Source organism: Nyctibius grandis, chromosome 26 (genome assembly GCF_013368605.1).
Source record: "Nyctibius grandis isolate bNycGra1 chromosome 26, bNycGra1.pri, whole genome shotgun sequence".
NCBI classification, from domain to species: Eukaryota; Metazoa; Chordata; class Aves; order Nyctibiiformes; family Nyctibiidae; genus Nyctibius; species Nyctibius grandis.
The window spans coordinates 2,020,694-2,039,372 of NC_090683.1; the positions used below are offsets into that span (position 1 = coordinate 2,020,694).

Sequence of the window (18,679 nt, forward strand, 5' to 3'; positions counted from 1 at the left end):
AGCTTTCCATACCTCGCAACCGAGATCCAGAGGCGTCCGACGGTGCAGATCTGGGAATCTTCCTCATCTTCCAGGGTATAGTTTTCTCCAAGGACCTTCACAGGTTGCCCAGCATGGATGGTACCACTGAGCACTCTGCCAAAGGCGTGGAACTGAACGCCGTCGTCTGTGCTGTACATTTTCGTCGTGTGACACATCAGCGGACCCTTGGCAGGAGACAGAGAAATGAGCCTCTTTCAAAATACAGTCAAAAAACAGACACAGACTTGGTAGGACTCGTGGATACAAAGGGATTAATGGGCTGGAATTTAGAAATACTTCTTTTGACTCGCCAAGTCCTTCATTTCCTTCCCCTGGAAGCCTTACATCTCCTTCCCCTGTATGGAGACCCCTTTGGTGGACTTTTCTGGAGTAGTAAATAGTGGTTGGAACAAGGCCATGAAAAGAAATGTCATCTGCTGGCCTGCAAACCAGCTCAGGGCAGAGCACCCAAGCCTCCACAGATGACAGCTCTCAGTCCCAAAAGGTCACCCCACAACTGGTGATCTGGTCACCACTGTATAATTTTCTGTGGGTAATCACAGCTCATTAAAACAAGCGATTCATTTTCTCTACAGAGATTAAGAACAAAAGTCACGGGCAAATTCCTCACCAGCTGCTGGCTGGCGTTGGTGGCTCTAGACAACTCTGAATGACAGCTCAGCACAAGCTGTTTGAGGAGGAAGGTTTTTGCAAGGCTTTGATAGGAAAGGTGCTGACTAACTAACGGAGGGTTATTTTTATCAGTATAGTCCTGATCAGTGCTCTCAGAGCGTGGAGAGAGAATCAAACTTCACAGGAAAAAGGACAAAAAGGCAGCAAAAGGACACCAAACCACCCTGCGGTTCCCACGTGCTCTGAAGTCCTGACCTAGTCCTGTTCTGCTCTGAACACTGTCAAACAATTCTCTCTCTCAAGGGCTGCCCTGGCAGGCAGCTGAAGTTTCTCAGAGTGTAGAGATTTGTTTCAGTATCGGATGAGAGGTTTCAAACTGCTGGAAGTCAAATCTGTGCAGATGGGCTGTCTGGGAGGCAGCTGCCCTGTCAAGGCAGCGAAGGGAGGGCGCATTCGCCACGCTTTTGGACACTGGGAGCAAAGCAGAAGGGTTTCCTTACGTCAGGGTCGCATTCACTCATGGCCTCCCCTAGATCAGAGTCGACGCCACCAGTGTAGGTGTGTTCGATTTTCGTCTTGGCTCCCACCTTCGGGGAGGGGATGTGCTGCACACACATGTCCACGAAGCCTGGAAAGGTAACACTGCATGAGAACGGGGTGAAGCGGTGTAGAGGAGAGAAAGGGATGGCAACAAACACAAGGCAAAGCCATTCTGACCTCAGCGCACCCACAGCCAGGGGGAGATGGGAGCAGTGTGTCAAGCTGCCCTTTAGGCAAATGGTTTAATATTTTGCATGTGGAAAGGTGAGGAGGGATCCGGGCAAGTGAGCGCTCCACAGCAGTAATACAGCCCTTAACTCTGTGATGTGAGACCAGGTGTCCTGGTTTTTCAGGGGTAAAATTTATAGAATCACTTTTCTGTTACGTTTTGTTTCAGTGTGTGCCCAGCTGTGGGCTGGTGATCGAGGCCCTCAGCAGTGACAGCCAGAGCAGCTGCCCCAGGCTGGCCCACAGGTGTGTGCTGGGACATTAACGCCACGTTCACTATAAATGGGAAAGCTGCTGGGGACAGGGGGGCTCTTTGCTCTCCCTCTTCTCAATGGTTGTGATATCTGGAGGGACTTGCCACCACTCTACCGGCTGAGTATAACTCTGTGTCTTTTGTATTAGTATCAATATTTTCTTATTTTATTAAATCTGTTTTTCAACCCACGAGTCTCCCTCCTTTTCCCAATTCCCTTTTCTTGGTTGGGGTGGGGAGACTGGGTGATAGAACAACTGGTTACTGTTTAGCTCCGGGTGCTCTGGCTAAACAGAGACCCCAGGCTATGGGGAAGATTGTGGAGGGGAAGACAAACAGCATTTACCTGTGAATTCTCCAAAGAACTTCTTGCAGACAAGCCGCAGGAGGGGCCGAATGTTCAATTTCAATTCCTCTTTGGTCAGGTGGATGCCAAGTTCATCCAGAGTCCTGGGCAGGGTCGTGTCCACATCCCCCACCACCTGCAAGACAAGAAGCACCACACTCAGCTTTGCTGCAGGGGTCCAAGGCAGTAACTCCCAGGTGCAGCTTCACACACCAGCCATCACAGAATCACAGAATGGTCTTGGTTGGAAAGGACCTTTAAGATCATCAAGTCCAACCATTAACCTAATGCTACCAAGTCAATCACTAAACAATATCCCTAAACAATATCCCTCAGCACCGCACCTCCACGGCTTTTAAATCCCCCCAGGGATGGGGACTCCACCACTGCCTTGGGCAGCCTGTGCCAGTGCTTGACAACCCTCTCGGGGAAGACATTGTCCCTGATCTCCAATCTAAACCTCCCCTGGTGCAACTTGAGGCCGTTTCCTCTCGTCCCATCACTTGTTCCCTGGGAGAAGAGACCGACCCCCCCTCGCTACACCCTCCTTTCAGGCAGTTGTAGAGAGCGAGAAGGTCTCCCCTCAGCCTCCTTTTCTCCACACTAAACACCCCCAGGTCCCTCAGCCGCTCCTCATCACACTTGTGCTCCAGACCCTTCACCAGCTTCGTTGCCCTTCTCTGGACTCGCTCCAGCACCTCAAGGGGTGTGAGGGGCCCAGAACTGCACCCAGGATTCAAGGTGCGGCCTCACCAGTGCCGAGTACAGGGGGACGATCCCTGCCCTAGTCCTGCTGGCCACACTAGTGCTGATACAAGCCAGGATGCTGGTGGCCTTCTTGGCCACCTGGGCACACTGCTGGCTCATATTCAGCGGCCATCGACCAACACCCCCAGGTCCTTTTCCACCAGGCACTTTCCAGCCACTCTTCCCCCAGCCTGTAGCAGTGCGGGGGGTTGTTGTGCCCCAAGTGCAGGACCCAACACTTGGCCTTGTTGACCCTCATACAGTGGCCTTGGCCCATGGATCCAGCCTGTCCAGATCCCTCTGCAGAGCCTTCCTGCCCTCCAGATCAACACTCCTGCCCACCCTCAGGGCTCTTGAACTGCTCTAGTTTAGAGCTCACACAAGAACTGGCTGGCTGGTTCTAATTATCACGTGGCTGACATCAGAGCACACTAGAAAGAGCAAAGGTAGTTCTATTAACTGTGCAAATACAGGGCTATATTGGCAAGGAGCAACGGTTCAGGAGCTGCTCAGTACTGCTCTGCACCCCCAAATGCAATCAGTGAAGATCACACAGCAGAACGGGATGGGTGAGTCCCCAGGCACCAGACACACCACCATGCAGTGTTCAGCCCTTGGCTGCTCCTACCTGGAACCATGGGAAGAGGAATGAGCCACCACGTACCTGAGCCAAGATCTTGTACAGGGGCTCCAGAATGAACTCCACAAAACTGCGCTGGGAACTGCTCGTCGGGGCCTTTTTAGTGAACTTGCGGCTGTTGGAGGACAAAAAGAAAGGCATGAGGAGCAAGCACTCTGCAGCCTGCAAGCACCCCTACTGCAAACACAGCCTCTGCTCTTCCTTAGTTATCTTCTTCTCCCTCCCAACCCTCCTGGGAAGCAGTCACAGACACAGGAGCCACGCTCACTCCAAACGAAGGCCAGAGGAGGCTCCTCTGCTCCTGCTTAGGGGAATCAGGAGGACCACAGGGATTCACACCAAGCAGGAGGCCTGACTCAATGCTTCCCAGATACTGCTCCATCACAGGACAACTCGGGGTGGAAGGGACCTTGGGTGGTCACCTAGTTCATGTTTTACAGGGAAAAACCTGCAATAAACTAATAGACACTGAAACAGGTTTCTTACGTCTTCGGGTTGAAGTAGATGTCACCCCAAAGCCGCTTTGCAAACTCCTGGTAATTGATGTCTCCTAAAGGGAAAAAGCAAATGACAGAAGCCTCTCAGATGACACTGTAGTTCTCTCATCTTGGAAATCTTTGGGTTTTAGCTTTTAAAACAACCCTGGGGACTTGATGTAATGGACCAGTGCTGGCGAGTGAACGCTTAGTCCCAAATGTGAATAAACGATTCAGCCCTGACCTGGGGAGAGCAGGCAGAGAGGCGAGCAGAGAACAGCCCACGGAGAACACCACCAGCAGCCCAGGCACCCTGTGGGCTCGCACACTTGCCTCTCAGGAACATTTCAACTCTCTCAATTACACACAAGGTTAGAGCTGAGAAGAGCTGACCCTGCCGAACGCCGCGCTGCAGGAACCTTGTTACATCTGCTTCATTTTCCACGCGGTAACGCTGCACCCTGGCGCCGCAGTGCCAAGGTGGCTTCCACCCCACCCACCCCACAGGCTTATCGCAAACATTTCAGGCCTTGCTAAACATCTCCAGGTTACTTTTTCTTTTTCAGCTGCTGCACCAAGCGCGCAGACAAACACCCAAGTGCTGAAGGAACAGGGTAGTGCGTGGCTGTCACGGTAGATTTACAACTAATAAGACAGCGGGGAGAATTTACCGCAGTTTCCAAACAAGCTTTTGCTGTGGGCAGATGTGCAAGCACAAGAAATTTCATGGTGGCTGCAGTTCTGCCAGTTAAACTGCTATAACTCACGTTAGTTGAAGTGTGGTGGCTGCACATAAAATCTCTGGTGGCCACAATCCATATTACTGACTTCAAGTACCCGCTCAGCTCCCGTCTGCCCCGCATGGATGACATCTCCTGCCACCGGTGCCTGCATCTTCATCGGTCCCCCAAAGAAGGGGTATCATCCTAGCAGGCGTTGAGTTAATGCTGTGACGCCCAGGGAGCTCATTTATTTCTCCAAACTCACGAGGACATGCTGATAGTCCTGACACATCAGCCCCTGACCTCTACAACTTCACCCTCCCTCAGGCTAACTTCTTTGCAAGAGCCAGGCCAGCTGCTTTACAACATCCTTCTCCTGCTCACAGCTCACCCCGAATTCCCCAGTGTCAGACTTCAAAAAATCCTGGCTGTACAGCTGGCTAACGCCAGCAAAAGGCCCACTGTTACAAGCGACAGATTGCCTCGAGTGGGCACCTGGGGACCAGAAAATTAAATCAAAGCCAGAAAAAGAGAGTTTCTTAAAAAAGAAAGAGGGCAAGAGTGCAAAACCTTGTGGGCCAAGCTTGCACCCGGCTGCAGCTGAGTCTCACGACTCTGGAGATGTTTGTGAACAGGCAGGCAGAACTTAAAAGCTTCGCTTCTGAGCTGTTCTGATAAGGAGGTGAAGCACAACACGTACGCTTGCCTTCAGCTGCCAGAGCAGGACTTGTTTTTTCTGCTTAAGGGTATGTATAAAATATTGGCTTCTGACTCAAGAAACATTTATCAGGAGAAAGGATCTAGCTAAAAACAACTTAGAACTGTATTTTTGCTTTTTATCACCCAGATCTGCAGCACCTCTCAACTCCTAGAAATTCAAGAGCGCATAAACTGGCTGTGTAAGTGCAGTGAAAGTCGAAGCTGAATGGCTTAAAAAGCCTCAACAAAAAAAAAGGTTAAGAAATGAGATGTTAAAGTGTACAAGGTTTCTGGATAATCCTTACCATATGTGTCTGCATAAATCTTTGCAAAAGATCCCAGCGTGAAGCAGATGCTGTACTGTGAACTGGAGAAACACACGTTCCCCAGAAGGGGAGACAGCACGAGGTTCTCATCGGTGGAATACATGCTGAGAGGAGAGAGTTTTTAGAGACAAGGGAAAAAAAAATATAAAATCAATGTTATGAACCAAAGAAGACACTTACATCCACTTCCCACACCAAACAGCAGTATGTGACAGGCAAGGATTCAACATTGCCAAATAGCATCTTAAAAGGGGCTGCGGCACACTTGCCGTCGGAATTTCAGGGTCAGTATCATTTTATGACCATGAACTTCAAAGCATTAGTGTGCAAAGAAATATTTAAAGATCTGGAACTTCAAAGTTACCCGTGCTTTGTATTTTTTGTCAGGTAGAGTTTTTCTTCCCCTAAATAAAGTTGGTCAACCAAGCAAGGGAAAAAATAATACAAGGCAAATAACGTAGGGATAGAATTGAATCGAAACAGTTTTAATGAGTTCACAAGCATAATAGACAGGAGAAATTATCTTGCTCTGAGCTGCTTGATCATAGAATCATTTGGGTTGGAAAGAACCTTTAAGATCATCGAGTCCAACACCAGTAGCAATGGAACAGAGACATGCAAGTGAGCTCCTGGGCAAATTCAGGTTGGGGTTATCGAGGCTGCGGTGCAGACGCACACAAATTGAGGGAAGAACCCGGTTAAGAACATCACCTGGATGCAGAAGAACCCACAGAAACGATGCATCGCTACTGTGAAAGCTAGAGAAGACGTCCCTCCCTTCCCGGAGCAGAGTCTTGCAAGGAGATTTGACCATAGCAAAATCCTAGTCTCTATCTAGGGGTTGGGACAGCGAGTTCCCATTAGTTTTCTAACAGATGTTTAGCAGCTTTGAGATGTCTCAGCCCACAATCTAGGATACAACAAGAAAGATGTTGAGGTGTTGGAGCGAGTCCAGAGGAGGGCGACCAAGCTGGTGAAGGTCTGCAGGGTTTGACCTACGAGAAATGGCTGAGGGAGCTGGGGTTGTTTAGCCTGGAGAAGAGGAGACTCAGAGGTGACCTTAGTGCAGTCTACAACTCCCTGAAGGGAGGGTGTAGCGTAGTGGGAGTCGGCCTCTTCTCCCAGGCAACCAGCGATAGGACAAGAGGACACAGACTCAAGCTGCGCCAGGGGAGGTTCAGGTTGGACATTAGGAAGCATTTCTTCTGAGCAAGGGTCATTAGCCATTGGAAGGGGCTGCCCAGGGAGGTGGTGGAGTCACCATCTCTGGAGGGGTTTAAGAAAAGACTGGACATGGCACTTAGTGCCCTGGTCTAGTTGACATGGTGGTGTCAGGGCAACGGTTGGACTCGATGATCCCAGAGGGCTCTTCCAACCTGGTTGATTCTGTGATTCTGTGATACAGTCTGGACAATCTCTGTGTATTTTAAGACATCTGGTAGCTCAGAAGTTCCCTGCTCTGGTCATATGTCCACTTTCCCTACTTTTTAATGGGGGAAAAAGAGCTGATCCCATAAGCTTGACAGAATTCAAGCAGGATTGGCCCTTCCTATATAACTCAATATACTGGCTGAGGTGAACTTCCAGTGGTTATTCCTGCCCCATTTTCTCTGTTTCAACATATTAAGAGACAAACTCCTGAGTTTTTAGGCACGCACGGGGCTCACAGAGAAAAGCGCCTGCGATGGAACAGGGACAGCAAGAACTAACAACACATCACCCCAACCCTCATACCTGATCAGACCATTAACTTCATCGACGATATGTCTGAGTTTGTAATAAGCATCCGTGGGGGGCAATTTCAGCTCCAGGATCAGGCGATCTATCTTGTTGATGCACACGGTCACCGCGAGCCTTTCCTGCACCGCGTGCTTGATCAGCCTCTCCGTGTTCAGCATCACCTGAGGGGAATAATGAGCACAAACACTCCCAGCAAAAGCCCTCCACAAAATGCTATCTAGGGCGTGACAGGCAAAGCAGCGACCCTGACACGCAGGGTTGCAAGCCTGTAGAAAAGCCAAAGCTCAGCCACCAGCGATCAGCTCATCCTCCTGAAATTTAGAACCCAACCAAATTCCTTGAATCCTACCCCTTGGACATCTCTGATAGAAATAACCTGCTCAATTTTACATATCACGGGTATGGAGATGTAAACAAGTTAGATAATCAGCCAACAGGTCACACGCATCACGTGAGCCCTGGATACAGAAGCCAGAGGCTTGACTCCCTGTTTTGCCTGGAAAATGCTCTTGCTTCCCAAAGTGTCCTCCAAAAACCCTTCACGCCAGAAAGCTGAACCCATCGCAGGCCGTCATGCTAAGGCAGGATCATAGAAACATAAAACCATTTTGGTTGGAAAGAACCTTTAAGATCATCGAGTCCAACCATTAACCCAGCACTGCCAAGGCCACCACTAACCCATGGCCCTCAGCATCACATCTCCACGGCTTTTCAATCCCCCCAGGGATGGGGACTCCACCACTGCCCTGGGCAGCCTGTGCCAGTGCTTGACAACCCTTTTGGGGAAGACATTGTCCCTGATCTCCAATCTAAACCTCCCCTGGCACAACTTGAGGCCGTTTCCTCTTGTCCCATCACTTGTTACCTGGGAGAAGAGACTGACCCCCACCTCGCTACACCCTCCTTTCAGGCAGTTGTAGAGAGCAAGAAGGTCTCCCCTCAGCCTCCTTTTCTCCACACTAAACCCCCCCAGGTCCCTCAGCCGCTCCTCATCACACTTGTGCTCCAGACCCTTCACCAGCTTCGTTGCCCTTCTCTGGACTCGCTCCAGCACCTCAAGGTCTGTATTGTAGGATCAAGACTCAAGAGGAAGAGATTTTGAAGTTAAGCCCCAGGAGAACCTGGTACTCACCCCCTCGGCTGCATCAATGAAAAGCACAACACCATCCGAAATACGAAGGCCAGCTGTCACCTCGTCAGAAAAATTGACGTGACCTTCAAAAACACAAAACACTAGTAAGACCTAGAGTAAGCCCCAACACCAGCAGCGCAGAGGGTGGAAAGCCATCCCTCCGCTCTGCAGCTTGCTCTGGTCACTGGTATCCAGCGAGGCAGAACGCCTTCCTCCTCAGACAAGGGCCCGGGAGCAGCTGCCAGAGCTCTGTATATGGATTCGCTTCAGCTTTAATTCTATTTTTTGAGAATAAACACAACAACTCATTTAACAGGCACTTTTCCTCACATTTGTTACTGTTTTTCTCACAGCTCTCTGCAAATACTTCAGGAAAAGGAGGAAGATTACTTCTCACCAAAAAACAGCAGATGCCTCTCCCTCCAGCCTCCTCCTGCACTCTAACCTCCTTCATCTTGCGCTGTAACTCAACAGATGTGTCCCAAGGCCCCCTTCCCTGAAGTTTGGCCTTGGTTTCTTACAAGAAGTTGATCTGTGATTACGTTCCCCCCCACAGGAGCTTGTCAGAGGCTCGAGGGAACGGGCTGAGAGTCTCACTCTGGGGCAACAGCATTTGAGAAAAGCACAGTCCTCACTGCGCATGGTGATACCTGGAAAATCCAATTCTACATGTGCTTCTCATATACTTCAGTGAAACATATTTTCAGCCCCGTCAGCCCTCAATTAGGCCTGCTAATCAGAAACATAAGCATAACTAAAAGCCAGCTGCACTGTCATTACTGCTGGAAGTGATTTCAGAAGAATGAACTTAGCTGAAGGCTCAGGACTAGGCTGGAATCATCTACAAAAAACACAAAACAAACCATGGGTTTGTGTCTGTGAAAGAAAACTTCCCAGGGTTTCATTGCACCTAAGTGACATTTCCAGATGAATCAGTGAGGTTTCAGGGTCCAGATTCTTCCTTTGTTTTTCTGAGAGCCAATGCTACACAATCCCACCACAATCCAACATCAAAGCTCTTTGAAGGCCCTCATTAACCATCACTGGGCATGTTTTTACTGCACTACTCCTGACATCAGCAATATCCAGAGGACCAAAGAGATTTATTAATGAGAGAAATCTTGATTCATATGATCATGCATCTGCTCCACACACAGAACCACAGAATCATGGAATCCTTTTGGTTGGAAAGGACCTTTAAGATCATCAAGTCCAACCGTTAACCCAGCACTGCCAAGCCCACCACTAACCCATGGCCCTCAGCACCACATCTCCACGGCTTTTAAATCCCTCCAGGGATGGGGACTCCGCCACTGCCCTGGGCAGCCTGTGCCAGTGCTTGACAACCCTTTCGGGGAAGACATTGTCCCTGATCTCCAATCTAAACCTCCCCTGGCACAACTTGAGGCCGGTTCCTCTCATCCCACCGCTTGTTCCTTGGGAGAAGAGACCGACCCCACCTCGCTACACCCTCCTTTCAGGCAGTTGTAGAGAGCGAGAAGGTCTCCCCTCAGCCTCCTTTTCTCCACACTAAACACCCCCAGGTCCCTCAGCCGCTCCTCATCACACTTGTGCTCCAGACCCTTCCCCAGCTTCGTTGCCCTTCTCTGGACTCGCTCCAGCACCTCAAGGTCTTTCTTGTCGTGAGGGGCCCAAAACTCCATCAAGCTGCCTCCAGCTAAGTGCATCCCAAACCGTGATTTTCAGGATTCCACAATCACCTGGAGTGTCGATGATGTTGAAGAGAAAAGATTTTCCTTTGGTGTCCGGCAGAACAATCGTCACTGGTGTGCTCTTGATCCCTACTCCCCTCTGAAAGACGGGAAACCAGGATTACCAGTTAAAACAAAAAAATACCTCACCATGTAAAGATGCAAAAGTTGACCAAAGGAAAAATCAGAAAGATGGAAAAAAGTAAATATCCATCTAGGACAGCCTGTTATTCCCAGGGAAGGAGGAACAACCTCACATCGCTGCAGCATCCAGCCCAGCTCCCCCACCCACACTGGCTCAGACTGGTGAGCTACTACTGCACAATCCACGCCTCATTTCAGCTGAGGAAGTATAATATGCAACACCAGAGACAGAAGATGTATGTTTTTCTGTGCTTTCGCCCTTCTGTTGCTATCAAGTTATACCTCAAAGCACAAGATTTGATCACCCAGAGTATAAAGTAAAGCATTAAGATGAAGAGGAAGAAAAGCTTCATAGGAATGTTCTGGTCATGACAATATTTAGCGAGTAGGACGAAATAAGCTTCTCATTCACGCCCGACCACATGGAGTCAGAGCACTCAGCTAAGAGTTCCCGTCAAAGGAAACAGGGGAGAAACATGTTTATTTTGAAATCAGAGTTTTTCTCCCCATCCATCATTGCTGTGAACCCCTTTCACCTCTTTCTCTCAAAGAAAACAGGAGTTACCCATATGCTGGGATAACTCTGCCGTAGGTTTTCATCATTGCACAGGTTATCATCTCAGATAAGTAAAATCATACGTGATGAGTGGTGCAGGAAATAGAATAAAGTTGGAACAGGGATCTTACTGAGGGAAACAAGAGGAATAGATCATTTTATTTATAAAGAAAATGATCAAAATGTGGAAGGCACAAGAAGATGTTAAAATGGAAGAGGAAACTGCCTACAGTAAGTGACTGCGAGTAAAGCACGAGACGACTGGATAGAAATCACCGCCTTTTCTACCAGACTCACTCACCTCTTGCTCTGTGAACAATATATCAGTGTAGCAAAGCTGCAAAGACAAAACAAGAGTCAGAATCCCCCGTTTTGGTATCAAACATTAAGTGTGAGGCAGGACACAACAACTCTACACACAGTTAAGGTGGCAAGTAAGCGACAGAGACAGAATTAGGACCGAGCTCTGGCTTTCCAATCCCACGCTCTAATCACTACACCACGTTTTCCCCCCGTACAGTCACGCTCCCTCCGAGTGTAAAAGCCAACCCGTGTTCCCCGAGGTCAGGAGTACACCTAAAGCTCACTTACGTCCTGGTCGTAGCGCTTCCGGATCTCTGGGTGTGTCTGTTCTATCAGGCAGTCAACAAAACACGTCTGAAAAATATCAGAGCACAAGAGAAAGGAGGTGATGATGTTCAGATAGATAAATACAGATCCAACCCCATCCCTCCAGCAGCAGTACAGAGAAAGTTGGGCACGTTTTTTCTGCGTGGCTGAAAGAAAACCTACCAATAACTGCACTAGTGAGAGGAGCAGAGAGAGAGCCCGCTGCTGCGGAGAGCGAGGGGTCAAGAGCAACGTGAAAGCAAGCACCAAACGGATCGTTACTACTACCCGCTCCACGTCGGCTGTTCACACTACCTTGCCGTGGTGAAGGTGCCCACACAGAGTCACATTTCGAATCAGCTCCGAGTTGTCCATCAGATCTGCCAGGAAACTGGAGGAAAGAAACACAAAAGACTGTTGGAAGCTTCTGCCGCGTCTAAGAAAAGTAGGTGCCATTTCAGCTCCGCTTTCTATTCAAGGTGCCCCCTGAATCTTCTCCAAAACTTTCAGTCTGCCAATGCCCTGCGGAGGAAGAATCCCACTTCCCAGATGGGGAGGACATGAGAGTTGGAGTCCTAGACAGATGGCAGTGGGTGGGAGGATACGGAGCTGGTAAAACTGCCAGCGACGGAATATTATTGAATATTTTTCTTCTTTTTTAGTCAGTATTAGAGCAAAAGTCACATCCATGTACTCAGACGATGAAATGCTTCCACTCAAATAGTGGCAGGCAGTCAAGTAAACCACAGAGCTGGATAACAAGCCCCCCACGCAGTTTTAAAAGGTAACCACGGGGCTCCGCAGACCATTAATTATGATTTTCAGGTCTTAAAACACTGATGTTCCCAGGGACGTGAGGAAACAGTAACGGAATTTACATCTTTTTAGAATCAGCAACTGAGCTGGGTAATGACGGGCCGGTCACTTCTGTGTGGATCCTGTCCAAAATATAATTGACATCTTAAATTACCAACTTCTCTAAAAAATAATGGCAGGCTAGAAAATAAGTATCCATTGGTACGGGTCTGCAGAAGATAAGGGCTGTCAAATAATGTCCTTTTTAAGAAGATTTCGTTTTCACTGATGCAGTAGACTTCTTAACGTACAACGTTTTGATTAAGAGCTAAAAAATACAAAAATCAATAATAATCCTGATTAAAAGCTTGCTGATTGGTGTTAACATGAGGCTAAATGGGAAATCAATACCAAGCTTGCAGGTTTCTGGTTAAGTCCCACAGGGAATTTCTCCTGGTCCCATCCTAACCATTTCTATCAATGAACAGGACGAAGGGAAATTCATTACAGACGGAACGAGCAGAGGACACACGGATCAGGAGAGTGGTAGATAACCAAGAGTACAGGTCATTGACTAAGAGCAAAATGGACTGCTTAGAAAAGTAAGAACCAGGTGGGTCTTTGGTTTCTATCTGGCTATATCAAAAATCTCTCTGATCAATGAAAATGACCACACCACCAGTATGATGATGACACCAAACTGGGAGGAGTGGCTGATACCCCAGCAGGCCGTGCTGCCATTCAGCGAGACCTGGACAGGCTGGAGAGCTGGGCAGAGAGGGACCTCATGAAGTTCAACAAAGGCAAGTGTAGGGTCCTGCACCTGGGGAGGAATAACCCCACGCACCAGTACAGGCTGGGGGTGACCTGCTGGAAAGCAGCTCTTCAGAGGAAGGACCTGGGAGTCCTGGTGGACAACAAGATCCCCATGAGCCAACAATGTGCCCTTGGGGCCAGGAAGGCCAGTGGTGTCCTGGGGTGCACGAGGAAGAGTGTGGGCAGCAGGTCGAGGGACGTTCTCCACCCCCTCTACGCTGCCCTGGTGAGGCCACACCTGGAGTAACTGTGTGCAGATCTGGGCCCCCCAGTTCAAGACAGACAAGGAGCTACTGGAGAGAGTCCAGCGGAGGGTACGGAGATGGTCAGAGGGCTGGAGCATCTCTGCTACGAGGAGAGGCTGAGGGAGCTGGGGCTGTTCAGCTGGAGAAGAGCAGGTTGAGGGGGATCTTATCAATGCTCACAGATACCTCAGGGGTGGGTGTCAAGGGGATGGGGCCAGACTCTTCTCAGTGGTGCCCAGTGACAGGACAAGGGGCAACGGGCACAAACTGAAACATGGGAAGTTCCACCTGAAAATGAGGAGGAACTTCTTTACTGTGAGGGTGCCAGAGCCCTGGCACAGGCTGCCCAGGGAGGGTGGGGAGTCTCCTTCTCTGGAGATATTCAAACCCCACCTGGACACAACCCTGTGCAATGTGCTGTGGGTGACCCTGCTTTGGGCTGGGGTTGGGCTGGATGATCTCCAGAGGTGCCTTCCAACCCCAACCAGGCTGGGATCCTGTGACAGTATCAGGGGACAGCCCCAAGGAGCAGCCATTCCAAAATGGTCCTGGGGATCCAAGCAACCAACTGACTGAATACAAACTCCAGTGAAATTCTGTTGCCAGAAAATAACAGGACCCTTGATGATACGCAGAGGGACTGCTCACGTTGGGGTCTGTTTGGCACACGGGGAACTGCTACTCAGTCTGCATTTGGTTCTGGGATCTACATTTGAAGAGGACTATTAAAAATTGGAAAAAGCTCTGCCTTAGCCACGAAGTGGCGTATGGAAAGATGAGCCTAACGACACTCACGCAGCTCAATCTGTTCATCCTCAAATAGAAGGCAACACACAGAAACATTGCACACACGACGATGCAGAGCCCCTCCACCCATCGACAACATGTAGACACTGATGCTAAGATTACAGGTTTTTAATGAAGCACCCAACTGTTTTTATGCCTTACCAAAGTTGTGTGAGATCACAGGATCACAGACTGGTTGGGGTTGGAAGGCACCTCTGGAGATCATCCAGTCCAACCCCAGACCAAAGCAGGGTCACCCAGAGCACGTCGCACAGGGTCGTGTCCAGGCGGGTTTGAATATCTCCAGAGGAGGAGACTCCCCACCCTCCCTGGGCAGCCTGTGCCAGGGCTCTGGCACCCTCACAGCAAAGAAGTTTTTCCTCATATTCAGATGGAACTTCCCATGTTTCAGTTTGTGCCCATTACCCCTTGTCCTGTCACTGGGCACCATGGAGAAGAGTCTGGCCCCATCCCCTTGACACCCGCCCTGAAGGTATTATACCCTGAGATATTATATCTCAGGTTTTAAATTCGCTTGGATTTTTTTCCAGGGTTTTCTCTCAACTCAGCGGCTGCCTCGCAGGGCACAACCAGCAGACACCATTAAGCACAGCATAAGCACAGCTTAGCTGCAGCCTCATGCTGACCTACGACACAACTTTGCACACAACCAGTGTCACAGAATCACAGAATCCCAGAATCAATCAGGTTGGAAGAGCCCTCTGGGACCATCGAGTCCAACCATTGCCCTGACACCACCATGTCAACTACACCATGGCACTAAGTGCCATGTCCAGTCTTGTCTTAAACACCTCCAGAGATGGTGACTCCACCACCTCCCTGGGCAGCCCCTTCCAATGGCTAATGACCCTTGCTGAGAAGAAATGCTTCCTAATGTCCAACCTGAACCTCCCCTGGCCAAGCTTGAGGCTGTATCCTCTTGTCCTATCAGTAGTTGCCTGGGAGAAGAGGCCGACTCCTGCTTCACTACAACCTCCCTTCAGGTAGTTGTAGACTGCACTAAGGTCACCTCTGAGCCTCCTCTTCTCCAGGCTAAACAACCCCAGCTCCCTCAGCTGTTCCTCATAGGTCAGACCCTCCAGACCCTTCACCAGACCAGCTTGGTCACCATCCTCTGGACTCGCTCCAACACCTCAACATCATAAAAATTTCCCCCTGGAAACTTTTCCACGATAGATGGGAATTCATTTGATACTGGAGTAGGCCAATGGTCGCTGGGATCAACCCAAAATGTCCCAGTATGAGGTGTGCCACACACTGACCGTATAAATATTTCTTGAGCCAGTCAAGAAAACTTGCTTTCAGCAAATCTGCACCACAAGGGTTTCTGATTATCAAGCTTTGTATCAGCTTTTGAGGTAAGATTTACATTCTAGTGTCACAAAACTATGCACTATGCTGCATTATATGGAAGGAAAAATATCTAAAATGGTTAGTCTTGTACTTTCTTCCTCTTCTTTTTGGTTTAAAATCCGGGAAATGGCTGCAACTCAGTTCTGTTGCTGGTGTCAGTAAGACACAAAGCCGATGCCCCCCAAAATCTGCCTCCTCCACATAGTACACACCCCTCCGTAAACAACAAAGAGTGAGGAAATCACAGCACAGATGGCCCGAGCCAACATACACACTTAAAACCCCGACATATCACTTACTCCATCTCATAGACGGTGACCGGTAACGTCTGTTCCATCAGGGAGAATTTTTTGGTTTTCACAGGTTTAATAATAGGCTCTGAAAACAAGAGGAAGAACAATAAAACACTGTTACCAGAGACTCTGAACCCAGCAGGCTCAGGAACGGTCGTGGGGAACAGGGGCTTTTGCAGACAAAACCACAATGTTCAGGCTGACAGATTTTTGTAGCTTTTATAAAAGCAGCTGTACAAGGTGATCGTTGTGGGTCCCTTCCAACTGAACTATTCTATTCCAGAAGGATCAAATGAGATGACTTAAACACATTTTTATTTCTCCTCAAGTATCTCTCCAGCAGATATCTGTTCTTCTAAAGATAGTTTGGCATTTGTCATAATCTGCAGTGCCAAAATCTGCGCGCTGCTACACAAAAAAGAAGAGTCTACGTGTTCCTGGGGCTGCGAGGGAATTCAAAAGAGGCATTAAAACCCACGGGGAGAAGGGGAAGGGAATATTATTTCCCCAAGGATCCATGAAGAGTCTTCTCCTCCCTCCGTACCCAACTCGCTGCTTCCTCACCACTTACCAGTGAGAGGCTGCGTGTCTTCCTCTTGTACTATCGTCTCTACTTCGGGCCCGTAGACCTCCTCGGCGGTGGGATAGTATTTCTTATCCTCATGCAGCACCACCTCCATCCCTGGGTGGTCCTCGTCATGCTCCCCCATATCGTCATCATCGTCATCATCCTCGAGCTGCAACCGACGCTCACATTTAGCTGCTGCCGGCACCAAAGTGCTTTACAACCCCCAGTCACCCCAGAAGGTACAGGCTCGGCGCCGTACGGCCAAAGAGAGCTACAAACCCAGCCAGGGAACCATGAACACGGCCCTGACAGCTCACATCCAGCAGCAGAGCAGCTTGTGGAGGTGCCCTCTGTAAGCCACACACCTCTTCCCGCTGAAAATTAACAGCATCATGAAAATGAACAGCAGAAAGACTTGCAGAGACACAAGCTCTGCTGTCCTCCCTGCCCTCGTCGCTCTCCTCGAGTGTCTGTGGAGTCTCACTCTGCCTTCACCACGCAGGAGCTGAGCTCCTTGCAGTGCTGCTGTAGCGTTAGCGTGTGTTACCAAAGGCCGAAGACCTCACTGGATGGATACTGTACTCAGCACTGGTGAGGCCGCACCTCGAATCCTGGGTGCAGTTTTGGGCCCCTCACGACAAGAAAGACCTTGAGGTGCTGGAGCGAGTCCAGAGAAGGGCAACGAAGGTGGGGAAGGGTCTGGAGCACAAGTGTGATGGGGAGCGGCTGAGGGACCTGGGGGTGTTTAGTCTGGAGAAAAGGAGGCTGAGGGGAGACCTTCTCGCTCTCTACAACTGCCTGCAAGGAGGGTGTAGCGAGGTGGGGGTCGGTCTCTTCTCCCCAGGGAACAAGTGATGGGACGAGAGGAAACGGCCTCAAGTTGTGCCAGGGGAGGTTTAGATTGGAGATCAGGGACAATGTCTTCCCCAAAAGGGTTGTCAAGCACTGGCACAGGCTGCCCAGGGCAGTGGTGGAGTCCCCATCCCTGGGGGGATTGAAAAGCCGTGGAGATGTGGTGCTGAGGGCCATGGGTTAGTGGTGGGCTTGGCAGTGCTGGGTTAACGGTTGGACTCGATGATCTTAAAGGTCCTTTCCAACCAAACCATTCCATGATTCTATGATACGGTTCCTGCGTTTGATTGAACACCAATAAAAAAGCCAAATATGAATTGAGCTACAGGAGCTCCCGGTTCTAACCGCGATTCAAGCAGAAACTTTGCCTTTCCCTTTACGACAGGCACAGGACGGCAGCTTGTGCTGAAGACTTTAAAACCACATCCACTCTGACCCTCACGAGTCACAATCCCACCACTGCACAAAGCCTCACGGCAGAACCAGAGCCCAGCACAGGAAAGGAATCACCAGCACCTTGTGAAGACCGTGGCGCTCAGCCCCTGCTCCCCTGGGGGGTACGGGGCAGGATGAGGCCCTGTGCCAGGCTCCCAAGAGACGCTGCCCCTCCACCCATCCCCACCGCTCACCTCATCCAGATCCTTGGACTCTCTGCCCAACTCGTCATCGTCATCGTCCGAGTCCAGCTCCGGCCCGATGTAGTTCCCAAACTCATCGTACAGGTCGGTGTCCATGCTGGGGGCGGAGGAGAGGGTGGACTCAGCACCGCGCACCCACCGCTCCCTGCCCGAGCCACCCACAGCACCCAGGGCTGGCCCGCACCGGGGTCCCTGCCCAGCCCCGGTCCCGACCCTGATCCCGATCCCGGCCCCGGTCCCGACCCTGATCCCGATACCGGCCCCGGCCCCGGCCCCGGCCCTCCCGCCCCTCACCGCCGCCCTGCACCGCCCCGAGGGCCCCGCCCCTCCCGCCGAGCGCTCTCCGCCCCCCCCAGGTCCCTCTCCCCGCCTTCACCGCCCCCTCCCCGGGCTCCCCGGCCCTGCTCGCCCCGCCCCGGGCCTACCCCGGCCCCGGCCCCGGCCCCGCTCTCACCCGCCGCGCTGCCCTCGCCGCCGACACCGCCGTCGAAGGACCCCGGGCTGCCCCCGCTGCCTGTCGCGACAGAGCCCCCCCCACGCCCGCCGTCAGCCCAAGCGGCCGCGGGGGAAGGGGCGGGCGGGGCGGGCGAGGCACGAGACGGTCCCTGCGGGGTCCCGGTGGCCGCGGGCCGGGTCGGGCCTCTCGGGGCGGTGGGGCCGGTTGTGTCAGGCGCGGCCCGGGGCAGCCCCGCCGGGGCCTCGCGTGCGCTGCCCTGTCGCTATGGCGACGGGAGGCGGCGGGAACTCTGCGGGAGGCGGTGGGGCTGTCGCGATAGTGTGAGGGGCCC

At 51.0% G+C, this 18,679-nt stretch overlaps 1 protein-coding gene across 2 annotated transcripts in view; it reads right to left on the minus strand.

Moving 5' to 3' along the window:
- EFTUD2 (elongation factor Tu GTP binding domain containing 2) overlaps positions 1-18,369 on the minus strand; it is a 28,203-nt gene extending 9,834 nt beyond the window's left edge. Inside the window, exons 1-16 of one of the 2 annotated variants that reach the window (XM_068418482.1) lie at positions 18,346-18,369; positions 17,883-17,988; positions 16,405-16,570; positions 15,840-15,918; positions 11,840-11,915; positions 11,507-11,572; positions 11,217-11,252; positions 10,225-10,315; positions 8,504-8,586; positions 7,366-7,532; positions 5,611-5,735; positions 3,895-3,958; positions 3,433-3,523; positions 2,022-2,157; positions 1,155-1,282; positions 13-206 (exon numbers count right to left, since the gene is read on the minus strand). In XM_068418482.1, the coding sequence (XP_068274583.1) occupies positions 13-206; positions 1,155-1,282; positions 2,022-2,157; positions 3,433-3,523; positions 3,895-3,958; positions 5,611-5,735; positions 7,366-7,532; positions 8,504-8,586; positions 10,225-10,315; positions 11,217-11,252; positions 11,507-11,572; positions 11,840-11,915; positions 15,840-15,918; positions 16,405-16,570; positions 17,883-17,987 (1,607 nt within the window). In that variant the 5' untranslated portion in view covers position 17,988; positions 18,346-18,369. Of the gene's footprint in view, positions 1-12; positions 207-1,154; positions 1,283-2,021; positions 2,158-3,432; positions 3,524-3,894; positions 3,959-5,610; positions 5,736-7,365; positions 7,533-8,503; positions 8,587-10,224; positions 10,316-11,216; positions 11,253-11,506; positions 11,573-11,839; positions 11,916-15,839; positions 15,919-16,404; positions 16,571-17,882; positions 17,989-18,316 lie in introns of both variants that reach the window. The other variant, XM_068418484.1, reaches the window with a different exon arrangement.
- Between the last annotated feature and the right edge of the window lie 310 nt (positions 18,370-18,679).